This window comes from Oncorhynchus clarkii, chromosome 12 (assembly GCF_045791955.1).
Source record: "Oncorhynchus clarkii lewisi isolate Uvic-CL-2024 chromosome 12, UVic_Ocla_1.0, whole genome shotgun sequence".
Taxonomy (NCBI): domain Eukaryota; kingdom Metazoa; phylum Chordata; class Actinopteri; order Salmoniformes; family Salmonidae; genus Oncorhynchus; species Oncorhynchus clarkii.
The window spans coordinates 52,485,408-52,510,255 of NC_092158.1; the positions used below are offsets into that span (position 1 = coordinate 52,485,408).

At 44.6% G+C, this 24,848-nt stretch overlaps 1 protein-coding gene across 1 annotated transcript in view; it reads left to right on the top strand.

The window, feature by feature from the left end:
• LOC139420798 (serine/threonine-protein kinase 10-like) overlaps nt 1-24,848 on the top strand; it is a 41,880-nt gene that overhangs the window by 11,638 nt on the left and 5,394 nt on the right. Inside the window, exons 2-17 of the mRNA XM_071171078.1 lie at nt 931-1,095; nt 6,024-6,072; nt 6,723-6,872; nt 8,541-8,613; nt 9,372-9,566; nt 12,064-12,145; nt 14,528-14,668; nt 17,678-18,352; nt 20,574-20,704; nt 21,553-21,676; nt 22,642-22,821; nt 22,897-22,989; nt 23,112-23,241; nt 23,802-23,926; nt 24,099-24,287; nt 24,573-24,698. Of these exons, the coding sequence (XP_071027179.1) occupies nt 931-1,095; nt 6,024-6,072; nt 6,723-6,872; nt 8,541-8,613; nt 9,372-9,566; nt 12,064-12,145; nt 14,528-14,668; nt 17,678-18,352; nt 20,574-20,704; nt 21,553-21,676; nt 22,642-22,821; nt 22,897-22,989; nt 23,112-23,241; nt 23,802-23,926; nt 24,099-24,287; nt 24,573-24,698 (2,628 nt within the window). The remainder of the gene's footprint in view (nt 1-930; nt 1,096-6,023; nt 6,073-6,722; nt 6,873-8,540; nt 8,614-9,371; nt 9,567-12,063; nt 12,146-14,527; nt 14,669-17,677; nt 18,353-20,573; nt 20,705-21,552; nt 21,677-22,641; nt 22,822-22,896; nt 22,990-23,111; nt 23,242-23,801; nt 23,927-24,098; nt 24,288-24,572; nt 24,699-24,848) is intronic.

The window sequence follows — 24,848 nt, forward strand, 5'->3', positions numbered from 1 at the left end:
ACAAAAACATATACTTTCCTTCTAGTTCTAGTTATGTGCTCACCACTGACTCACCCTCCTGTTTTGATGCTTGTTTATTATTCTGTTGGGGACATGTACAATCTGTTTTGTGTTTAACCAATGTGTAGTGCCATTTTCAATGTGGATGGGCTGGCTGGCTACAGTGGTTCCTCCTCCACAGCTCTTATAGGGTGTGGAGTTTCCTTTCCTGTTGTGCTTTTTAAAGTGCGGTTAAGTAACATGTTAATTAGACTCGTGTTTGCCAGAGAATTGACTCTCCTAGGGCTTTGATTGGGTTCTCTTCTCATGAGAAAGTCTTGCGCGCTCTGAGAAATTCACTGAGTAGGCAGGGCCAAGATATGGTTTTGAAGTCCGATCGTTACTGTCAACTGTTTCCAGTATATTATCGATGTGAAGTGTAATAAACATATATTTAAGAAAATTGAATTAATTTAGCAATTTATGACGGTCTCAATGACGTATTCAATACCTTTTTTCAATTGTAGTCACATACATTTGTAATTCACTTCTGTGTTTTCTAAACAAGGTGGTTTTCACAAGTTTAATTTCCTTCCTAACACCCCCACTAGTTCGCCATACTGCCGGCCCCCACCTATGATGTTTCTTAGTATTAACCAATATAAAATTCACTGTCCTTGTATAGCCTGTTGAAACAGCCCCCTTGTGCAGAAATCATTTGTGTACTACCTGTGTGCTCGCCTTATGCTATTTTACCAGTGTCTCAATAGATAATAACTCCTTTTAAGAATGAATCTCAAAATTCATATGTTATTGCAATTTGAGAAGGCCCATTGACTGAATCTAGGCTTCTGAATGTCATGTGATGGAGGATAGAGCCAATATTCTCCCCATTTTTTTTTTTTATTTTTTTTTTAGTGTTATGTAAATGTTGACTCGTTTGTCTTCTAGGCCAAGAATAAGGAGACTGGAGCGCTGGCTGCAGCCAAAGTCATTGAGACGAAGACTGAGGAGGAGCTGGAGGATTACATGGTGGAGATAGATATCCTGGCCAAGTGTGACCATCGCTACATCGTCAAGCTGTTGGATGCCTTCTACCATGATGCCAAGCTCTGGGTAAGAACGTAGTGGCCAACAGTGGGCCAGAACTGGGCCGTGTGGAGTTTGTTCTGTTGTTACCCAACTCAATGGTTTAATCCCCTCCATAGCCCTCTATTACAGAATAGATTCTGGTCTGACCTGATGGTGAACCCTATAGGTTACTAGGAGGATCAAGCTAGATCTTTCAGTTCCTCCCTTTTTGTAGGGTACACTTTATTTGAGCTTTCCCCTGCTTTCTTATTATTGAATAGACGGCATGTTTTGCATGTACTTTGTAATCAGCCCATGTCTGCCAAGACAAATACAAGTGACCTTATTATGGAGCCGATAGAAATGGCAGCTCTGCTTCTAGCTCCTAAGCAACTTTGCAGTATTATTTTGTGTGTGTGTGTTTCTTACAATTTTAGCTCAACGTTTTATGCGCTATTCCATACAGACGGAAATAACTTTCGGATATCAGTGGCGGTAACTCACCAGCATTCCGAATTGGCTATTTTAGCCCTATTTGGTAAAAAACCGTCTTCTGTATACCACCCCTACCTTGTCACAACACAACTGTCTCAAACGCATTAAGAAGGAAAGGAATTCCACAAATGAACTTTTTTTAAAAGGCACACCTGTTAATTGAAATGCATTCCAGGTGACTACCTCATGAAGCTAGTTGAGAGAATGCCAAGAGTGTGCAAAGCTGTCATCAAGGCAAAGGGTGGCTATTTGAAGAATATCAAATATAAAATATTTTGATTCGTTTAACACTTTTGGTTACTACACATAGTTTGATGTCGTCACAATTATTCTACAATATAGTAAAAAAGAAACCCGTGAATGAACACACTCTTTGTCCCTGTCTCTGTGTCAAAAGTTTTAGAACACCTGCTCATTTAACGTTTTTTCTTAGAGATATATCGATAGAGAGATAGATCTATCTATATCTCACTTGTTTTGGTAATGTGCGTATGTAGGTTGTTTTTGGTCGCAGGTTCAGGAATGACTTAAGAATTGCAACATTTACCTGGAGCTAATGCCGCAAATAGCACCTGCTGGGTGATTTTGAAAAGTCAGTCAATCAATAATGCTCTTAGTAAATAAAATAAAAAACACTTTTGCTATCTGTAGAAAAGTTTTGAATCTTTGTGAAACATCACGGCGCAGTTGAAAAAATATATAGAAATCAAAATCGGATGGTGTTCAGAGAGGGGTTGAGGGGAGCTAAAGGGTGGGACTAAAATTAACAAAATTAACTAATATACTGTCTGTAAAATGTGTATATAGTATGTAGAAGCCTAAGTATTGTTGTCCATTAGTTTACTCCAATTAGGGGAGGGATGATGGGGGTTAGGTGAAAATAGTAAGGAAGGAACATGTGAAAAAAATATATTTTTACCCAGAAATGGGCGATTGGATATTATGCAGATAATTACATTTTATAGATTGTGGCTTCTATCTGCAATATTAAAGCTGAACTACCCCCTAAAAAATATATATTTCAAAAAATAGTTGTAGGAGATGTAGATGACGCATAAATAGAACTGTCGTACTTGGATATCATTACAAAAGAAGCATGTTCTAGTTTTAGACTCTCCCTCGCCACTCTATCTACAGTGTCATAACAACTCATACATTTCTGGGTGTGGATGAGGCATTCGATCATAAAACCTCCACACAAACACTGGCACCACAAACTGAGAGCCTCTCCCTGGCTAAGGGCCAGTGCCGAGGGGATGACTAAAGATGTGTGATCCCTGGAGCATGCCACTCTGCCTGGGCGGGATGTCTCTGCTGACGACATGCTGCAGACTGAACCAGCGGTTGGGCTGTGTGCCTCAAACCCCCCTTTTTCAGCCGGAGAGCAGGGGTGGCACATTCCGCTGCCCACCCACTCTGCACTGTAGAGGGAGAGAAGGCTGTTTGTTCTAGTTTGGGAACAACCCGCTCTACAGTGTGAGAAATAGGGGGGCCTTATAACATCGGGCTGCCACTGACTGCTGACATTAACACGCACGACTGCAGCCAGCCAGCCATGATAATGCTTTCATCTGGAAATCATCCCATGGTAAACCAATAAATCTCTATTAACGGGTGTCAACAGATGGGTATCGTGTTCAGCTGCCAGGGCCAACATAAATCCCTGCTGCACAGTCTGGATGTCATCCGTGTGCGTGTATAGTCTATACCTCGTCTGTCCCTCCTTGAGGCTCCGTCTTGACGAGGAGAGGGCTCTCCGCGTAAAGGAATGCTGCAGTGTTCTGTTGTTACCAATCAGAGGCAGAAAGAGTCCATTAAACAGGAGGTGAATGTCAGTGTAGGTTCCTTGTTCTTGAGTCTTTCCCCCGCACAGCTTCACTCCGTGTACGGTAAATCTGTCGTTATCGACTTGTTCACTTTATCTCACTCCCACTTTTCCACCGTCCCGGTGGACCTACAGTACAACGTTGCATGGAGCAGTGTGTTGTCTACCTTCCTGTTCCCCTTCCGTTCTGAATCACTCCTGAGGGAAGTGTTATGTACCCATCTGTCACTGAAACGATACTCATTTTCCATGGTGTCACAACGCATAATACTGCTGATTTTGAACATGATGGAGAAAGCATGGTGGTCTTTTTAAATACAAGTGACACACTATTTAATACCCAGGAGATTCGTTAAATTAGGTTGTAAATCGGTGTCGGTGGACAGTTGAATAAACCTAAGTCAATGTCTCCTAGGTGCTGCCTCAGCCAGTTTACTTGTATATCTAATAGTGTTTTGCAGGTCCACACGCCAGTATCGGCTCAACTTAACTTGCCCGACTGAGCAGTCAATGGCAGGAATTTAAATAGGGCTTAGCCAGTGAAACTACATCTTTTAACAGCCATTAATTAACCCATTTCTCTCCAAATGAAACAAAAGGAGGTGGATTATCACATATCCTATAGAACATCTGGGAATATTGCTCAATGTCCTTTTCACGGAACCCATAACACAGCCCTCTCAAAGACTCGGTGGTTGTGTACAGCCAATGTCTACCCTCCTAGCTCTATTGGGCTGTACGCCGGATGTATTTTGTGGCTGCCTACGCCAGGCTCTGTTGACGGAGCTGTGTGAGTAGGTGGTGGAAGAATGCGGTATGTACAATTTATTTGCGTGAGCGTGTGTACGTTGTTGTATGTACGTACATGTGCAGCCAATACAGGCTGTAGATCTGACCAGTTGGATCACCAGTGCAACATTGCTCACGTCATGAGGAAACAATCCCTCAAAGGGGAGGGGAAGTTACCGACCTAGCAGCAATAGATAGTCATCATTAAATTCCCCTAAAAACGACATGGTGTGACACGTAAATCTGACTAAGCCTTTAGGTGTTCGCCGCCGCCTTAATCCTATGTACAGTACATGGCTTGTCATCCACATCGGAATTATTTGTTGACGGGTGGATTGGCAGGGATTCATAAAGCTGACCTCACAAAACCTATTTTTAATATCATAAGAGGCCCTTGTTTTACTGTGGCGACATGGGCACCTCCCTCGGCGTGAAGGTTGGTACACCATCCCCAGCTGTGTGTGTGTGTCTAGATGTACGGTAACAAGCCACCGTTTTGTCCTCCATTTTGTTCAGTACGAAACTCCTCCACCCTGTCCAGCAGGGTTTGCCAATGCTTTGATAATGGTGTCATAGCATAGGGGCGAGTGAATGGGTTGGAGAGGGCATTTTGTGTTGTGTTAAAACAAGATGTACATCTGTGTTTGCCCAATCAGCAGGGAATTATGTAACTGTGAGATCACAGGGCAGGTATGCATGCTATTGAGCTGTCACAAGCCTTCTGAGTGCCCAAGACCAAACACATTGCTCGCACGCGCACACACACCACTTTGAACATTTTAGTGGCTCTCTGAACTCCTGGCTATAGGTTAATGTACCACAGTGACCCTCTAGAATCGTGGAATTTTATTAAAACACTTATTTATACTCTGGCTTTGTGATTAGGCCCCCCCGTTGACTTGCATGACTCATTCATGAGTAGCTTTTGAAAGTACAGTGTGGAGGGACTTGTGCTCGTGTGTGTGTGTGTGTGTGTGAGAGAGGAGGAAACAAGGATTACGTTTTTGGCAGCTGGATTAAGTCTCTCCGACAGTACATTTTTCAGACTTGTTTTCAGTGGGCCTTTTCCCTCTTGCTGTTTCACCTCAGCAGTGTTGGTATTTGGTTTATGTGTCTTGGAAGGCTGTGGAGTTAGTGACCCTCGCATCCATCGCTAAACACACTGACCGTAGTCCTGTCCTGCTCGGCCACGGTGTGTTCCGCCTTCATTGACACGAGGCAGTGCAGAGTGTTTGAGAAGGCTTTCGCCACAGGTGTCAGAGACTGGAGTGTACAACTAGAAAGGGAGATGTTGGTTTCTCTCCTGTTGACTGGGGCAGCGTCAGGCCGTCTGCTGACATGTCTAAGTGCTGTCTTTTTATTAGACAGATCGACTGGGTTCTAAGAGGCCTCACTTCCCAGAACTCCTGTCTGTCTCCCCCTCTTCTCTTGAGTTCAAATCTTCTCCCAGGGTTATACAAGACCTGTTCTCTGCTGCTGTTGAAAACAGTTAGGCTACCACTTGTCACTTCTTCTGTGGACCTTCCCTCTTGTCTCCTCTCAGCCCCCTCTTTTTTTTTCTTTACCCCTTGTCCTGTTCTTTGGGAGTCTTTTTTTTATTTATTTTTTATATATTTTTTTATTTTTATGCAATCACAGTTAAAGTTAAACACAATGAGGTTCTAATGTCTACCTTTTTGACATTGTCATGTTAATAGTTCTGTAGAAAATTGTGTTTTCACATTCCATGGAATCCCTCCACCCTGTTAGGATGTTTTGTATGTTTGCATTTCCGGATAAGTTTTTGTCTTCCATTGGAATTTCCTGAAAAGAAACTGTAAATCACAATGCTGGCTGTTTTTTTTTTTCCTTTTCCTCCTCACAGATCATGATCGAGTTCTGCCCTGGAGGAGCCGTAGACGCTACTATGTTAGGTGAGGAGACATGCACTACTGTAGGCCGGGGTATTCCTTTATAGGTGTGCAATCTATAATATGTGCTCCGTCCCTTGGAACATTGTTTTCCTAAGCTCCCCACCTCTGCCGTTTTTTGATTCACATTCCGTACCTGTGGTCGTAGCTACAACTGCCACGGCACTGTTGCTCTTAAGGATATTGCTTTATTATGAAAGGATTAGCGAACAGGGCCAAGTGATGTCTCGTTGTAATGAGTCTGCCATTGTAGCAAGGTACTAGGGGCAGATCGAGACCCACACACTGTGGGAAATACCCCTGCGCTGCTTATCCTTTGATAATCCAGCTCTTCATACAGCAGTTGTTGGCCCCAAATACAACTAACTAAACACGGAGAGGAAAAAGTCCTGTTTTAGCATGTAAATGTATTATCAGAGCCAATTTACATTCTCTTACAGCTTGTACTGGCAGCAGCTCCATCTGCCTCATGGGAAATACTCGGGTGTCTCAACGAACCCACCTTGCCTTTTCTTTAGAGGGACTTTGGTTCTCAGTTAAAGTTGTTGAGTTGTACCATTTTCCTGTTCTGGTAAAACCTTAGCCATTGATGTCACTGCGTTAGTGATGTCAGTTTCCCCTAACCTGTGTCCTCTTCTCTCTCTGGTCTGCAGAGCTGGACCGGGGCCTGATGGAACCTCAGATCCAGGTGATCTGCAGACAGACGCTGGAGGCCCTGGTCTACCTCCACAGCATCAAGATCATCCACAGAGACTTGAAGGCCGGGAACATCCTCCTCACCCTGGAGGGAGACATCAAGCTAGGTGAGACCATCTTCTCCCTCCACAATGTTTTACTCCTATAATGTACTCCTCTTCTAGAACACTGAGACCTCCTCTAGTTTCCAGAATACTAGAACCAATTTTCTTCTCATTGGATCTTCTAGATTCCACAGCATCTAGCCATCCTTACTCTTCCTCTATGCCCCTTTCCTATCAAGTGTCCATCCCACAGACCAGGGCTGTTATCCACCTTAATCAATTTTGGGGGGGAATAATACTCCAATAAGCAACAGTCTTCTCATTGGACAGTGTGTAATGATCACGTTGTCTTTGGGGTCATCTTGTTGGTCAGTAAGAGCGGGGTGGGAATGTTTACATGAATGTTGCGAACACACAACCAACCCACTTAGACGAAATCATTCCCTGAGACCTCTCCGACGCATAAAATGTGAGAAGTGTGGGAAAACAGTGTTCTGACAAGTTTTTTTTTCTGCTAAATGTGATTTGTTGCTAGTATTCTGTTGATTTTCAGCATTCCTGAAATTCGGGAGGATTTGGGTCAAAACGGTTGATATCAGATTTTTGTTGAAGCACCACTTGCTTAACAATAACCCTGCTTTGTGGAGCCTACAGTATAATAGCTTTTATAAATGTAAATTGGAGAGAAACTGAGGAGCAGGATATGGAACTGTACTGTACTCTACAGTGCTGCCCGATAACTAAGAAACCTCTGTGGACTCCCCATTTCAGCTTCTTTTTGACCAGGCCTCGGCATGGGCCTCGGCACCGTTCAGAAACTTTGTGCAGTCTGACTGATCCTTCATGTTACAAGGCCCTCTTCAATGCCCTTAAATATTCCCACAAGCAGAGACACCAGAACTTTGATTTATTGACTGGGAGTTGCCTCTGGAGTCATTAAGTCTCAGTCCAGTCGGTCTCAGAAAAACCCCTGTTGCTGCTTAACAGAGAGCTTTTAACAACAAGTTATCCAAATACGGCCGACATGTACGTGTCATATAGTAGTCTGTTATGCGTTTTTCCTTTTTTACGTTTTTTTGTTCCACAGATTTAGACCATTTTAGATTTGTTCGTCAGGTGGGAGACCCATGGTAACTATTTAATCACACGGATGGGGAAAGTTATTGAATATTTTGCTCCCAGTTTATAGGGTATTCCCATTCATCTTTCATTGAAAGTCATTGGCCCCTAAAAAATTCCTCAAGGTTTAACAGGAAACTGACACCTTGTCTGGGGAAATTTTGGATATTTTGCCTGTTCAGTAAATTGAATTTCAGCTTTGCGTCTCCCCTCAATGATGTCATGGCAGTTTACGCTGTGGAAACAAATATGATGCTTAAACGTGACATCGGGAGTGTATGATAGGAAGACTAGTCTGCTCTGCGATGGATTTGATATTATGTTTATACTGGTCACAATAAACAATGTGGTAGTCTTTTGAATGTTTTATCGAACAAAAGCTATGCGTCTGAAGGAAATAGACGCCTGGCTCCAATGGAAGCCCGTCTCTAATAAACGCTGGTTGTGTTCAGTGATTTTGAAGGAAATAAGCGCCCGGGCTATTCATTATTTTACGGTATTCCTCCCCCGAAAGAAGATATCAGGTTATAACACTGGCCCATTAATCATTCACTTTACCAAGAAATTGAATTAAAACTTTTTTTTTAACAACACTTTTCTTTGTGCTTGCAGCGGATTTTGGGGTGTCAGCGAAAAATACCAAAACCCTACAAAGAAGGGACTCTTTCATAGGGACACCTTACTGGTAAGTACTGGTACATAGACATGAAAACAGAGTAATGTAAATGGGTGTCTGCCACTGGGTGTGTCCCAAATGGCCCCTTATTCCCTTTTTAAAGAGCATTACTTTTGACCAGGGGCCATGGGTGCCAGTTGAGCGCACAGTGTTTAATGGGATTACAGTGGTACTGCATGACGAAGTTAAGAACATCCTTCCTACTATCCACGACGCCTTGTTGAACCAGTTGTATGCCCTGCTTGATATCATAAGAGCATTCCGTACAGTAGTGCTCAGTCGTTATGGTTTGATCGTAAACCTTTTACAAGGCTCTTGTGAAAGCTGATATGTGTTGTTGTGGTTCTGGACCTTGTGCTCTGACTGGTCCTCCGATCATGGTCAGGTTGAAGTTAACTATTGACCAGAGCAGGCCTCCTCCAAGGCAATGACTGTCGTCTGAAATGGCCTCTCAGTCAACCTGCCCAGGTGTTGCCCACTGTTCACTAGCTTCATAAATGAGTAACAGATGCAACTTCACTCTATGTATTTTACAGTGAATGTGAAGCCAAGCAGTATCCTATTTCTGAAGATGATGTAATATGGCACTTTTGATCGTAGGCAAACACTGGATAGGCCTCTGGTAATTGAAGTTTATAGGCCTACTCTTCACTTGGTCTGTAAACATAGCTGAATCCAAAGTGCGTTGACATGTCAAACACAAAATATACATGTGCACCAGATTTTGCATTTAGAGGCTAACCATTTTGTGCTATATTGTATTCCAGGATGGCTCCGGAGGTGGTGATGTGTGAGACCATGAAGGACGCTCCGTATGACTACAAGGCTGACATCTGGTCCCTTGGTATCACCCTGATCGAGCTGGCCCAGATCGAGCCCCCGCACCACGAACTCAACCCCATGAGGGTCCTGCTGAAGATAGCCAAGTCTGAGCCCCCTACCCTGGAGCAGCCCAACAAGTGGTGAGACCCGGGGGGGGAGAGAGCTATGCTCCAGATGGGAAAAGAGCATTCCTAGTGAAAGCTTTATTTTTCTAAGGAAATACAGTGCCTTCAGAAAGTATTCACACCCCTTGACTTTTTCCACATTTATGTCCCGTTTCAAGAAGCTAGGCATATGTTGCACATCACTACTTCACAGGAGAGGCATTTCAACGCTTTATTATTATTTGTGTTTTTAATCAAAATGCATTTTTTTGTGCAGAAATGCCTTGTAAAACATGTGAACTTCCATGTGCCTTAATATCAAACTTTTATGCCATCTGTAAATACGAATAAAATTATTAAATTCCGAGCCTAGTTGGTTTAGCCACTGAAAAAGACAGGAATCTTCCCACTAGCCATGACTGGCTGAGGATAATGAATGGGCTAGACATATCTAGAGATGAGTTCGGATTGTTCTTCCATGTCTATAACATGAGCTGCTCAGTATGTGTAAATAACCATTGATACCTCAGCTTTCTTGAAAGATATAATGTTAGCCATAGAGAACTGACAAAGTGTTGCTACGGCCCTCAAAGATCAGTGGGATGGACAAACGTTACTTTCTGCACATGGTTGACTGCAGTGTCCTGACACAACAACGGGCCAAACAAGCTGTAGCTAGCTACAAACCAAATGGAAAAGACACGCTGCCGTGACTCATTCATCCATGTATACGGCTAAGAGTCTAGCTACATTTTCAGATATATCTTTCTAATTTTGCCAATCATTGCAAGTTAAAGCATACCGTTAGCTAGCTAGCAAACGTTAGCTAGCTAGCTGGCTCGCTAGTTAATGTTATGTGTATGATCTGTGTAGTAATACTATTTGTATCGCAGAAGGCCATTCGCATTGCTTGTTATAGTTTAATGTTAACTAGCTAGCTAACATTGAACCTTTTTGATTAGCTTTAGCTACCTGCATATTCATACTCAAGCATTTCATGAATGATGACTAGCTATGCCAATCTGTATGTACTGTAGCTATGGGTTGGGATTGTGGATCATTGTTTAGCTAGCTACATGTCTAAACAAAAGACTCGACTTCGCAAGAGAATGATTACATGACCCATCAAGTTAGCCAGGTGTGTCTAGGGGTGATTACGGCCATCTATTGTATTTCATGAACATGTGTACATGTCTAGACAATAGTGATCCAACCACATAGCTAGATGTGGCTGGGGGGTTGTTATAGACTTTTTAAGTGTCTGAGTAAGCATGATATTATAAAATATGTATACAGTATCTTTATATGGACACGTTCAAAGTCAGATTGGGATCTAGTCCAAGGACTAGATAGTGTATTTTTATCTTGGGCTAAAGGTTAAGAGGGTGTGAACAATGCTGAATTAGGTGTAGACGAAGAGCTCTCCAGTAGCTGTAGCAAAACATTCAACGGCCATTTTCTCAAAAGTGGAGTTACAGGTTTATCAACTTTCAAAGCAGAATTACTTTCCCCATTGTTCCTCAACTGCAGTGTACGATTTACCATTTTCTAGTTTCTACTTTGTTTCCAATGTAAAAAAAAAACATGATTTGAAATTTTGCTACATAGGACCGAATCCAGGTGGTGGGTCAAATATTGTTGTTACAGTGGGATTAAAATGGATATAATTGTCTGTCTTTTTTTGTCAACACTACACAAGTGGTCTTGATTTAGATAATTATCCAAATTCAGTGATTACAGTTGTCTAAGCTTCCAAGGGTTTTCCATACCTGGTTTGTGTAACATTTGCCCATTTTTATTATTATAAGCTCTATGAAATTGGTTGTTGATTGCTAGACAACAATTGCTAGACAACAATTTTCAGATCTTGCCATCGACTTAAATCTGCTTGAAAATCTATGTTGCTGAGTAACAGTTTTAACTGTCTTCTTGGTGAGCAAATCATGTATATTTGGCCTTGTGTTTTAGGTTATTGTCCTGCTGAAAGGTGAATTCATCTCCCAGTGTCTGGTGGAAAGCAGACTGAATCAGGTTTTCCTCTAGGATTTTGCCTGTGCTTCGCTCCATTCTCTTTATTTTTTTTATCCTGAAAAACTCCCCAGTCCGTAAGGATTACAAATACACCCATAGCATGACGCAGCCACCACTATGCTTGCGAATATGGAGCGTGATACTCCGTAATATGTTGTATTGGATTTGCCCCAAGCAGTTTTTGTCCTGGATACAAAGTGCTATTTGCCATTTTTTTCGGGCAGTATCACTTTAGAACCTTGTTGCAAACAGGATGCATATTTTTGGAATATTTTTTTTATTCTGTACAGGCTTCCTTTTCACTCTGTCAGTTATATTAGTATTATGGAGTAACTACAACGTTAATCCATTCTCAGTTTTCTCCTATCACAGCCATTCAACTCTGAGCCTGTTCCGTTACAGCCTCAGATTGTCAAGATGTTGTGTAGTGAAAATACCACCACCCTATCTCCTCCTTTCTGTCTTCCTTTGATTAATGTTCCCGGAATTCTGTGTGTTTAAGGTCACAGGAGTTTAAGGACTTCCTGAAAAAGTCGTTGGATAAGAATCCGGAGAGTCGGCCAAACGCAGCCCAGCTCCTGGAGGTAAGATGGTCACACTATACTCTAGCTCGGCCTCTTTGATGTATGAGGACGGTTTTCCCTTATCTCATTATTCACAGGTCCACGTTCTAATCACCCCCAAACATCAGCTTTTTCAGACACGAGGATTAGGGAGATGATACAATGGGCAAATGAGCAGTAACATACAGAGGGCATCTGGGAGATAAAGGGAGAAAGAGAGCGAGAGAGCACGAGGAAAGAAAAGAGATGAGGCGTCTATTAAAATGCAGGACCCACTACTTCCTGTCTGGGTTTAAAAGCAAGGGGGGATTGCTAGTAATTTGTATTACTGTTGCTAGTGAATGGCACTTTGGGATTTTTTTTCCTCCATATTCTCTCCACCCCTGGACAATTACAGGGGCCGAGTATCCTGGCCAAAAGCCTGCTGGGAGTTTTTAAATTGCACCAGAGAGACAGGAGTGGTCACGTTCGGTGCCACACTGAAGGTTTTGATCTCTATCATACCACGGCTGTTTTTAACCCCAGTGAGATGGCGTTGATGCGACGCCTTGTACAGCTGCCAACAGCACCCGCTGTGGCTTATTGGCATGCATTGTGACACGGGGAGGAGGCTTTGGGGGTTACTTGGTCTGTGGATCACTCATTGATTGAGATTGCTGGAAATCTCATCGTTAGAAGTCAGTTTATTTACATCCATTATTCCAGTCAACACTTGGACGGTGTCCATGTGTGATATGTTTGTCCCCTGACACGTACTAAGTCTAGTCAATGTGACTGTAGCTCTCCTCTCTCCTACTCTGTTATGTCATGTCCATGGCCGCCTCATCCCATGTGGGGGAATGTTGTATACATGTTGTCTACACAACCACATGAATGAAGTATCATAATTCACCACAGCTGTAAACATTGGTCCCTAACTACAGATTTAGGATCAGATTGCCCAAGACCAAGTCCTAACGTTAACCATTAGGAGGAACAAACGATAACTTACCCTGGACCAGGGGTTAAGAATAACATCACCCATTTCCAGCCATTCTGTGCCTCTACCTCTCTGAAGCCGGCCATGTGGTTCACATTGAAGCATTTCGGACCAGCCATCCAGACCAGCCCCACCCTTGCAAACATCAGAGGGAGCTGTTAAGCCGGGCTGAGCCATGGCTGGATCAAACATGGCTGGGAACTAATGCTGGTCCGTTTGCTTTCTTCACCCAGTGAACATTTTGCTTAGTGTAGCAGTGGTGGTCCAGGCTCAGTTTTCATAGTAAACCTGTTGAAGCTGGAGGGGCAGAGTAAAGTCTGAATAAGAGTGCTGATCTAGGATCAGCTTTGCCTTTTTTTCATTATGTACATTACATAGACAAGGGAACTGATCCTAGATCAGCACTCCTACTCCATGATGCTTGATGAATACTAGCCCTGAGTTGTGAAGCTCCTTTGTGAGACAGAGCATGGGGAGAGGGTCTCATGGGGTCACAGAGGTGCTGCGGTGTGATATGTGTTGAATCAACAGAATTACCACGACCTGCCAGAAAAATATTCACCGTTTAGTTGAGCCGGAAACCAAACCAGTGTTTTTTTTTTTTTATAACGGTTATAGAGATAGCTACCATGTATACCCAGGAAGTGTTGATGCGACGTTTCAAAGAGCGTCCAAATGAGTTCTGTTGGACTTCCAGTGAGCCAACTCCATAAGTCTTAGTGAGGTGTTTCAAATGCTTCTCCCTGCTTTCCTTGAAACCCCAGACACTGCGTTGTGGTGTTCAAGTGTAGCACTTTGACTGGGGGTTTTTCCTCTCCTGTGTGATAGCTGGCACTCTGCTTTCCCCGAGTCATTGTTGACTTGATGCATTTTCTGTCATTGGAGAAGTTTAAAGCTATCGCTAATGCTATCCACACGGATGGAGGCAGCCCAGAGGGCCCCTTTCTGCCTCAGCCACACTCCTGTCACTTGCCTACCTGCCTGTGCCAGCTGGGCCAATTAAATTAGCCATTGTTCAAATCACCTGAATAATAGATGCTTGCTCTTTTATTTTCGCTGCACTTACATTTTCACAGCCTTGTCTGTGGCTGTCAAATTATCCCCTCTCAAGCCTGCTCCTATTATTATGCTAATTAAATCATTATTATTTATTTTTTTTGCCCTGTCTTATCTAGGAACTTGGTATTATAAGTACATGAGGATTTGGGGTCATCTTCATTATTTCATCAGGGTGAGCTCATACCCTGGCCTCATTGATGGTTGCTACGGTTTAGAAACGGCCATGGGTAGATACAGGTGACAGATTAAGTTTCACTCTCCTGTGAAAGTACCTTTTCCCCCTGTTTGCTTTCTATGCCCCTGTCAATCAAGTGTTGTTCTATGGATGTAACATGGTTGTCCTGACCTCCTCCCTGTCCCCCCAGCACCCCTTTGTCTGCTCGGTGAAGACCAACAGACCCTTGCGAGAGCTGGTTGCTGAGGCGAAGGCTGAAGTCATGGAGGAAATCGAGGACAATCGAGAGGAAGGAGAGGAGGAGGACACCGCTGAGCTCTCAGTCCCAGTGGTAAGACCCTTTTACTGCTCTCACTCTCTCCTGTCTCTCTCCTTTCCTGCATTCCTTTTATCCTATATCCTCCTCTCTCTTATGATGAACTTTCACATCTGTTCTTAGCAGTTTTCTTATTGTTTCCTGAAGTTCTCGTTTCACGTAGGCCTCAAAGTAGTTTGGTTTATACATCCAAGACATTCTGTTTAGCAGTCATGTATGTGACATTAAGGGAGGATATTGTGATATGTACATAGCTGAATCAAAGTACAGTACATCTACTTTTGGAATGTTCTATTTTCTTTTGATAGTTTCTGCTAGCGTGCCCCACACCCCAGAATCTGCAACTTCCTGTGTGTGTATGTGTGTGTGTGTGGTCTAGACTAGGGTTTCCCAAACTCGGTCCTGGGGTCCCCCCACCCTGGCTACATGTTTTGGTTTTGCCCTAGCACACACTACACAGCTGATCCAAATAATCAAAGTTTGATGATGAGTTGGTTATTTGAATCAGCTGTGTTGTGCTAAGGGGAAAAAAACACAATGGGTGCCCCCAGGACGGAGATTGGGAAAACTTGGTGTTGACTCAGCAGGGCAGCGCTCTCTAAAGAGTGGGGGTGTTTCTGTGGTGTTCGGATCGCACACTGAGATGGGGGAGGAGGACATACACACACTTCTCACTGAGAGGATAGAACACACATACTAGAGCACATTCTGCACACACTGATAGTCACACACTCCCTGGGCGACCTCAAACTCCAGCTGCCGTGGTCATTATGTCCCTGATGAGGACTCCATATGGTCTTTCTACTATTCAAAGACAGATTGAGCCTAGTCCTGGACTAATGGAGAATCTCCATTTTTGAAAATGGGTTTGAATTCAGGATTTGGCTTAATCTGCGTCCGGGAAACCGGCCCTAAAACATCTACTAATCAAACGCTTCCAGTTAACCGTTTTATTCAGGTTGAGCCTAATGGGTTTACTGTATATGAATGTGTGGGTCGACTGGATTAGAAAGCGAGGGGAAATCAGAGGGCACTAAATCACTGGTGCTCAAACCGAGGAACAGAATTTGGAACACTTGCTTTCACACACCCAGTTACCCACCGTTAAAAATGGATGCTGTTTGTTGTCCTGTACACTGGCACACGTATCGCGTTTGACATGTTTTCTTTTCCACAGACGTGACCTTTTTAGGTAAACATATACACTTGCCTTTAAACTGTATGCTTTCCTAATCAAACAGTACTGAAGTTGGACGTTAGATTGGATTGTTTCTAGGTGAAAATAAGTCATTCATAACTGTTATGTGATATGGACCTGAGATCATTTTGGATGGGCCGTAGCGGTCTTCATTATTGCTACCCTTAGAGCATCAGTATAGTCAGCGGTCTCTCCTGTCCTCTTGCATTCTAGCTACTGCGCAGTCGAGATCAGCATGTTTCATTCCTCATCATGACAGAACCCCCCCCAGAGGGAAATGCAAGGCCTGAGAGTGCAGCTTTCAGGAATTCTTAGTCGTCGTTCACCACACACACAACACAACACACACACACACACGAGGTACAGTATGATCAAAAAGGGTTGTTTTGAGATATTTGTAAAGTTGAATACATGAATATGTTAAATCGTATTTCAGAGTGTAGACACTCCAAGATGTCGTCTGTATCATGTACGGTCAGAGGTGGCACCACAGGTCCCAGAGTGGTCGTGCCATATTTTTCTTCCTGATGCTTACCAGCTGGTAAAACTCTAGAACCTAGTTGTAGCAGGGACCTTAAGAGTTGCCCTATTGTCTGGAGCAAGTAAACTGAGCAGTCAGGCAAGTTGAGCCTGCTCTAAAGTTGCCCAGGCGATCAAATGAAAAGCACAAAAATGTAAGGAATTTCAGCAAGCCTAAAACTGGTCTTTCTGGATCATCCCCATTGTTTAAGTGAAAGACGGACAATTTAATGGCAGCCGGGCTAGTTGAGCCTGATTTGTTGTTCCATTAGGAAGAGCCAGTTTCCCCTGGCCAAATGGGACAGGGCAGGGCGCATAGGTGTAGGCCACAGTTGATCAGAGTGATACAGCGTGTCAGATCGCTACTGTTTTAGGTGTAGGCTGCCACAACATTTCTGTAAAGTGTTTTTGCTTGTGTCGGTGGGTGAGTTTATTTTCCTGTTCGCTAAAATAATACTGGCGTGAAGTGGAGAGTGCGCACTGCTTTCTATAGCCGTGCACATGCCAGACCCGCAATTTCCGTAAATCTGATTTGGTCGACACACCCTGCAGCACTCTGGTGAGAAAGACATTGGCTACAAAATTGTGTGCGAGTTGACGAATTATGAGGCAAGGCCATCTATAAAAAGAAACAGTAAGCCTACTTTGTCCCTGTTTTCAACGCTTTTGTGTCATTTTGTATTAAACCAAATCTGAAGTGGTGGAGTTCTGCCCCCACCTAATTGAAAAGTACTGGGGGCTAATGCCTGCTCGCCACCCGTTTTGCTGGCGGCCCTGAAACACACAGAGCGTAGCAGCGGGTGTATTGGCGGAGAGGTTGTAAACAGTTGTCTCGGGGCCTGGAGAGCAGCCAGCCAGTTCTCTCCGACTGTGTCTTTTTAGAGTTCTTTCGAAAGGCTGGCCCCGGTCGTAAAGGTGGCTGATGACCATTGTTAGCTTAACGCTCTGAGGCGGCTCTCTGCACGTGAGAGCCACGGGACGTCAACAGGATCTGCACCTGTTGTTATTAGTGTTTTATCACTGATGACATACTTTATCTCCGGTGCGCAGAAGAGGTAAGTTGTATAGGTAGGAGTTTAGAAAGGAACATCTGCGTTGCTACAGACAGTACCACTAAAGGTCAACACTGCAATATGAAAGCCAAGAGAATCAGACCATCGAGCATTAAGGCGAAGTCCATTTCATTTGGCTCGTATTAGTGGGATTACTTTCAACATAGTGCTTCTGGGGAAAAGGTGCGAAAAAGGCACCCGTGTTGAAATGCTTTGTCACTGCCACACATAACCATGTTCCTCTCCTCTCCCCAGCCTCCAGGCAAGGACCCGTCTCAAACCAGTCAGACCAGTCTACAAGGGGACAGTGCCCCAGACACACTCACCAAAACCCCCGTGGGGGCCGAGGCCAAACCCCCCGTGAGACCTTCCCGCACGAGGGATGGCCAGCCGATCGACCGACAGCTCCCTGATGAGGGCATCAGCATTGTGGACTCTGACAAGCCCGAGAGCGAGGCCTCTGGCAAGGTCTTCTCCAGCTCCGACTCTGGCATCGAGGATGGGAAGAGCACCTCGGATGAGGGCAAGCCTGTGGACACACCTCTGACAGAGAACCCGGCCCTGCTGGCACAGCCCGAGATGGTACCAAAAATACCCCAAAGCCAGTTGGTGGTGAAGGGAGGAAGCGCCAGCATGGCCAGTGGGGTGGTTCCCGTGATTGGGGAAAAAGGGCCCCCCACCCCTACCCCAGACCCCACACCTTTGATCGGGCTGAACGGCAGCACGAAGAGAGGGCCTTCGAAAAGGGAGAGGGTCCCTATAGGGGCTAACATGGACAACCCGATGGCCCACCACAATGCCAATGGCATGATCTCCAAGAGGTACTCTGACGCGGGCAGCGTGTCTGCTTCTGAGAGCATGGACATCAGCCTCAACCTGTCAGGAGACATGTCAGTCAACAAGGACGATGGATCCCTCTGCCCCAGGGTGGTGAGTAACACCATGTTTAATGTCACATTTCCAATGATTTATCCTAGTGTTTTACCAAAAAACCTCAGACTTTTGTATTTCCACGGCCTGGCTCCAGTGACTTTCTGGGCCATGGTCTCGGCAGACCTGCTCTGGCTTGGGGCCAAGGCAAGACCACTGGGATATTTTGGGCAACATTTTACATAACAATGGCTAGCTGTGAGGCCTCCTGAGTGGCGCAGCTGTCTAAGCCACTGCGTCACTACAGACCAGGGTTCGATCCCAGGCTGTGTCGCAGCCGGCCACGACTGGGAGACCTATGAGGCGGTGCACAATTGGCCCAGTGTCGTCCGGGCAGGTGCATGTTCATTATTTGTTTATGGTCCATTGAACAAGCATGGGAAGCAGTGTTTAAACCCTTTTACAATGACGATCTGTGAAGTTATTTGGATTTTTCCGAGTTTATATATAGTGTATAATGTTTGACTAAAACATAACCATTTCAAACCTTGCTTACATTTGAATATGATCACGTCTCCATTATGCTTATGGATACATTTCTTAAAATAAAATCACTTGGAGCTGATTTCTTATGTCCAATAAATCATTTTATTTTCTTTTGCTCAGAGAACTTTGGGGGCCAAATAAAACCACCCGCGGGCCGTCAGTCGGGGAACCCTGTCCTAGGGTGTGATCTCACAACAAAGAACAGCTTGTCTTAAACTACCCTGAACCTGCATTCATACATGCACTTGTCAATGAGTCAAACTCCACTGAAATAAGCTGCTACGTTCAAAGTGTTGTGGCAAAAGCATCATTTCTAGCAGAAGAGGCTCTGGGATGGAATCAGACTGATGTTCTCTGTAAAATGGACACACCCCATCCTTTAATAATGAGTCTGTTTGCACTAATGCAATTCCATTTCCCATCCATTATGACCAATGGCTCTTTGTTTTGAGCTCTATTCAGTATTGTGGATGTCATTTCTATACAGCCATTGTTGCTCGGGGAGCTTCTGGTTGTTTATGGACTGGCCATCACTGGACATCTATTCATTGGACTTGTGTTCCATTTGTGATATGTATTTTTCCAGAACCGATTATTCAGCAGTTCATTTTCCGCCGGGCTAGATGAATGGGACATCTATGTTTGACCCAGTAACAGTGTGAGCCTATGAGAGATGGGCATGTCAGGAAAACCAGGGGTTTATGAATGGATCTGTATGAGAGAACACGGATCAAGGGAGGGAGGCTAGGCCCCATCTGAGCTGTTGCTGCAGTACATTCACCTGTGCCCTCGGAGCACGCTGGATGTGTGCTCAACTTGGTCACATACATTATGCACCGATGTCATCACTCTCGCTCGCACGCACACACACACACACACACCCTTGCACACAGTGTCTCTGTCAAAGGTTTAGAAGAATGGCTATAGCAGGACATGTTTACTTACAGTACCTTCTCTGGTGAGAGACGTACAGGGAACGGTGTTTGTTCTGCTGGCCCCTTCCGTTTTCACTTTTCCTCAATAGGATGATCATTATTTCCACGAAAAAGCCCTTAAAGTAGCCATGTCACCCAGGGTTGTGCTACTTTTCCTGGGCAGAGACTGGTGTGGTTCTGGACTAGTGACCTAGTAAGAAACAGTGAGTCTCAGTTTCTGTACTGGGGGATGAGAGCTCTGTTGTCATAGAGAATCCAACTTCCTGCTTGGCACTCCCTCCCTGTACGACAGAGCAGGGTAATTAAAGAGGACCGGCCCAGCAGGATCACCCTGTCTTAGGGACCATACACATACACACACACGCACCAAATGTTGATCTGCAGTTCGTTCGGCGTAGCGTGTTTTAGGGACCACCCGCTGTAGAGTTGGTTTGCAAATTACTGCCGGCACCCTGTTTTTAGAATTGCTAAGTGCTCTCAGCCAGTAAACGCCGACGGTGTGTCCATGCCTTTCCACTACTGCTCTTTCCTGTCAACTGGCAGGCAGACTATGTAAAGTGCTCTCCATACACCACCACCTCCTTTAGACACACTAGTGTGTTGTCGTCATGTATCATGCCAAGGAGACTGAACGCCCTGACTTGTTGTTTTATATATATATATATATATATATATAAAAACATTTTTTTTTTTTTTTTTTTTACTGTCCTAATGGTAAAAATAACACTACTGCAGTCGTGGTACTGTATTGTGACACAAAACACACACTGTGCCCCCTAATAACTCCCTGTCTCCTCCAGGACTCTCGTTTCTCCAGTAAGACGTTGAAGCGCACCAGGAAGTTTGTCATTGACGGCTTGGAAGTCAGCGTGACCACATCCAAGATCATCGGCGATGATGAGAAGAAAGATGAAGAGATGAGGTTTCTCAGGCAAGTCACACTGCTTCCTTAAACCCTTTTTCTCCCTGAATCAAGGTCAGGAAAAGGGGCCCGGTCTACTCCTCTCTGTATAAAATAGGATCTTTGGTATACTGAGAGTTGTTGAGTGCTTGGTGTGGTGTTTAGATGTCCTATTTTGTCCATCCTGGTCTGTTCTTTGCCCTTTGAGATCATGTGAGTCAAGTGTGAACAACAGCATGGAACATACTATTTTTGTGAGTGAAAAGGAAGGATTGTGATAAGTTCCTAACAGTGATAAGATATGCAGTATACCAGTAAACAATGTATACCAGTCACTGGTTTTGATATGGGCCAAATATTTCACTATTTTGCATGAACATGTGCGAGTCCCTAAACTGCCCCAATTTGACAACAAATAATTGAAACTTGGTAGAGGTTTCTGAAACGTCATGAGTTGAAGATCCGGAGCCAAGTGTGCCGTCATTGCCATCTAGTGGTGATCATTTGACACCACACTGTTGGTTCAGGCAGTGTCAGAGACTGGTGATGACTCGCACACTTACTACCTGGTAGTCAGATTCCTCTAAGCTCTATGTTCTCATTGTGATGGAGGGAGCAAGGCTTTCGCATGAACTCTCCTCTCGTATCTCCATTTCGAGAATATATTCCCCAGTCTGTCTTCTGATACAAGAGGCCAATTTGTCTCATGGTGCTTAGAATTGATTCAGTGTACATTGTTTTGACTATTTATTAGATCTTTTGATGTGGAATTATTTGCCTCCAACTGTTTTTACTTCAAGGCAATGTCATCTCCCTCAGATTGTCAAAAAGTCTGTCAAGGTCAAGACCGTAAGAGTATTTGAACTGTGTGTGTGCAGGCGTCAGGAGCTCCGGGATCTGCGGCTGCTGCAGAAGGAGGAGCACCGTGCCCAAGCGTTACTGAACACAAAGCTGGACGCTCAGAAGGAGCAGATGCAGCGACGCTTCGACCAGGAGATGAACGTAGGTCTAGACACACCCACACCCACTGACACTATAGTCTTGGATACCCACGGCTGTTTAATAAAAAAAAAATGTTTTCCCATGGTTGGGGTCGCAAGAATGTTCAGATATGAAAATGGGGTCGTGGACAAAAACAAAGTTTGGGGAAACCCTGGCCTAAACTCTTGTAGCCTGAATTTAACTGATGCGTCTTGCTGACAATGGGGCCCTTTTTTGTAGAAAAAAAAGTTGGGACAACTGAAAAGGAGCTGAGATTTTAAACATACGAGAATGGTTGAATTGGCTATATTTAGAGACTCAAGGATCGGCTCTCGGGAACAATTCTATGCTGGTGGGTCGGGTTATGTAGAAAAATCTGTCCTGATATCGGGTGGGGTTCGTAATTGATGGGGCTGGTGTGTACTGAGAGGCATACCAATTGACATACCAATGGTCTCTTTTTTTTTTTGTATCTACGCCCACTAATGTGTAAAATACCAGAATTTCTCCAATCTACACCAACACCATAATATCTCTCTTCTGCTGTTTATGGCAGGACAGAACCCCTGAATTAACTCGAACACCCACACTCGTGTCATATCAACATCCCTTTAGATAGCTGTCTGGTTAAGGGAATCCCTTTTCCACAACCCTCCCCTCGCCAAAAGAAACACGCGTTACATCGGTCTATGAACAAATAGGGGATATCCTCTGGTGGGATGACAGGCTCATTGGCATGGAATAAATGGAACGGAGTCAAACACATAAAATATATGAAAACCACGTTTTGACTCCATTCCAGCCATTACAATGAGCCCGTCCTCCTATAGCTCCTTCCACCAGCCTCCTGTCTCTATCCTTTTTGACATTTTCCAAACCTTCCCAGCTTTGTCCCCTCCAGGATCATGGCTACTTATGATATAAATATGGTGAACAGGTTTATTTCTTAGTGAACATGTTTAATTCCTTCCTTCTGCCCCTCCCAGGCGAAGAAGAAGTTCTACGACACAGAGCTGGAGAGCCTGGAGAAGCACCAGAAGCAGACCATCGAGAAGATGGAGACGGACCACGCCATTAAGCTCAGGGACGAGACCAAACGCATCCGCTCCGAACAGGACCGCGACTACAACAAGTTCCAGGATCAGATGAAGCGCAACAAAAAAGAGGTGAGTGCGTGTGCACAGTGAGCATAAAAATGAGAGTGTTTATTAAGTCCATACGTCTTACAATCATCTTTCCAGGTGAAGAATGAGATTGAGAAGCTTCCCAGAAAGTCAAGGAAAGACAGCATGAAACAGAGCATGAACACCTTTACACAGATGAAACAAACGGAGGTAAACACAAGCGGCTTTCTTTATCGCTCCACCACTGGCCTCTAAATCCATTTAACATGCTAACAGTAGCTAGCTATAATCACATAATAAAGTCGCATCACTGACTGTTTCCTGTGGTTTAGGAGCAGAACTTCCTGTCGGCCCAGAAGAACCACCTGGACACAACGCTGAAGAGGATAATTTCGGAGAACAAGAGGGAGATCTCCGAGACAGAGAGGCAGTGTCTCAACAAGAAGCAGAACCTTGTCAGAGGTACAAGCATCAGTCACACTGGATGGCTGGGCGCCATCAACACTGTTGTTAGAATGAGAGTAGCTGCTCCTCTGGGAAGGGGTCTAGTAACTCCCTGAGATCTGTTAAAGGGATGGTTTGAGATTTTGTCAGTTTCCACTTTCGCAGAGAGATTAACTCTGTGCAGTTTGAAGGATGCACATTGAAGGTAGTATCTGGAGGATTTGCTAACTTCCATTAGCGCAATGACTGGAAGTCTACATGAGGCAGCTAGCAATGTCTCCAGAAACAACCTTTTAACTTCCTTCAAACTGCACACTGAGGACAACATTTTTATCCATGAGTTCATCTGACTCTGGGCAAATAGAAAAAAAGGGCTTCATTGCCTAAATCTCAAACTGTCCCTGTAAAGTACACCTTTGATCTCTGTTTAAGCCCTCAACATTTAACAAATGCTTACTTAATGTTTATCTTTCACCTCAGATATATTTTTATCTCTGACTTGAGAGAATCTTTGTCTTCTTCCAACTGCTTTCCAAACCATTTTCATTCACTGGCTGTCTCCACTTTTTGTTCCTCAGACAGGGAAGCTACTATCTGGGACCTAGATGAGAAGAACCTTCACGAGAAGCACCAGTTACTGAAACAGCAGCTAAAAGACCAGTACTTCCTCCAACGGCACCAGCTGCTCAAGAAGCATGAGAAGGTATAGCAACCCTATCCGTGTGGCTGGGAAAGGAACCTCCTGCAGTTATCGGGGTTAAACCTTGTTATGCCCAGCTAATATCCTCAAACAACCCCTTACCTTTGCGTAGTGTGTGTGTGTGGGCACTTATCTGTGTGTGTGTGCGCATCCTCACACATGACTGTCTCCCTAGGAACAAGAGCAGATGCAGTGCTACAACCAGAGGATGATTGAGCTGCTGAAGGCCCGGCAGCAGCAGGAGAAGGGTCGCCTGCCCAAGATCCAGCGCAGCGAGGGCAAGACCCGCATGGTCATGTTCAAGAAGAGCCTCCGCATCAACTCCACGGGCAGCACGTCGGAGGACCGCGAGAAGATCAAACAGGTACCAGACAACTACAGAACGGCCTGGTGGGGGGGGGGCGGAACACATCAAACTTGTAGTAGTGTAGCTATGTGGGATGGAGGGTAGAGAAGGGCAAGAAGGCCAAATAGATGAGCGCTGATGTCTCTTCAAGCGGTCAGAAAACACGTGCAAGTGTTAGCTAGAAAATAGTAATATCATACTCGTGTCACAGAACTATATCAGGCCTAAGTGGTGTAAACGAATCCCTCATCCCCATCTCTCTCCCTCTCGTGTGTGTGTGTGTGTGCGCGCGCTCCTCCCCAGTTTGCCCAGCAGGAGGACAAGCGTCAGAAGGCTGAGCGGCTGCACCAGCAGCAGAAGCATGAGCACCAGATGAGGGACATGGTGGGCCAGTGTGAGGGCAACGTCAGGGAGCTCCAGCAGCTACAGGTGACCACAGTACACAACTCTCTCTGAATAATGTCCATCTATATATCTTTATCTTAATTGACCCTGGGTGTCAAACCCTTACACATCATTTTTGTCCTGAGCATACCCACCAGCCTGAAAGCCATGAGAACCTATCTGCATTAGAATGCC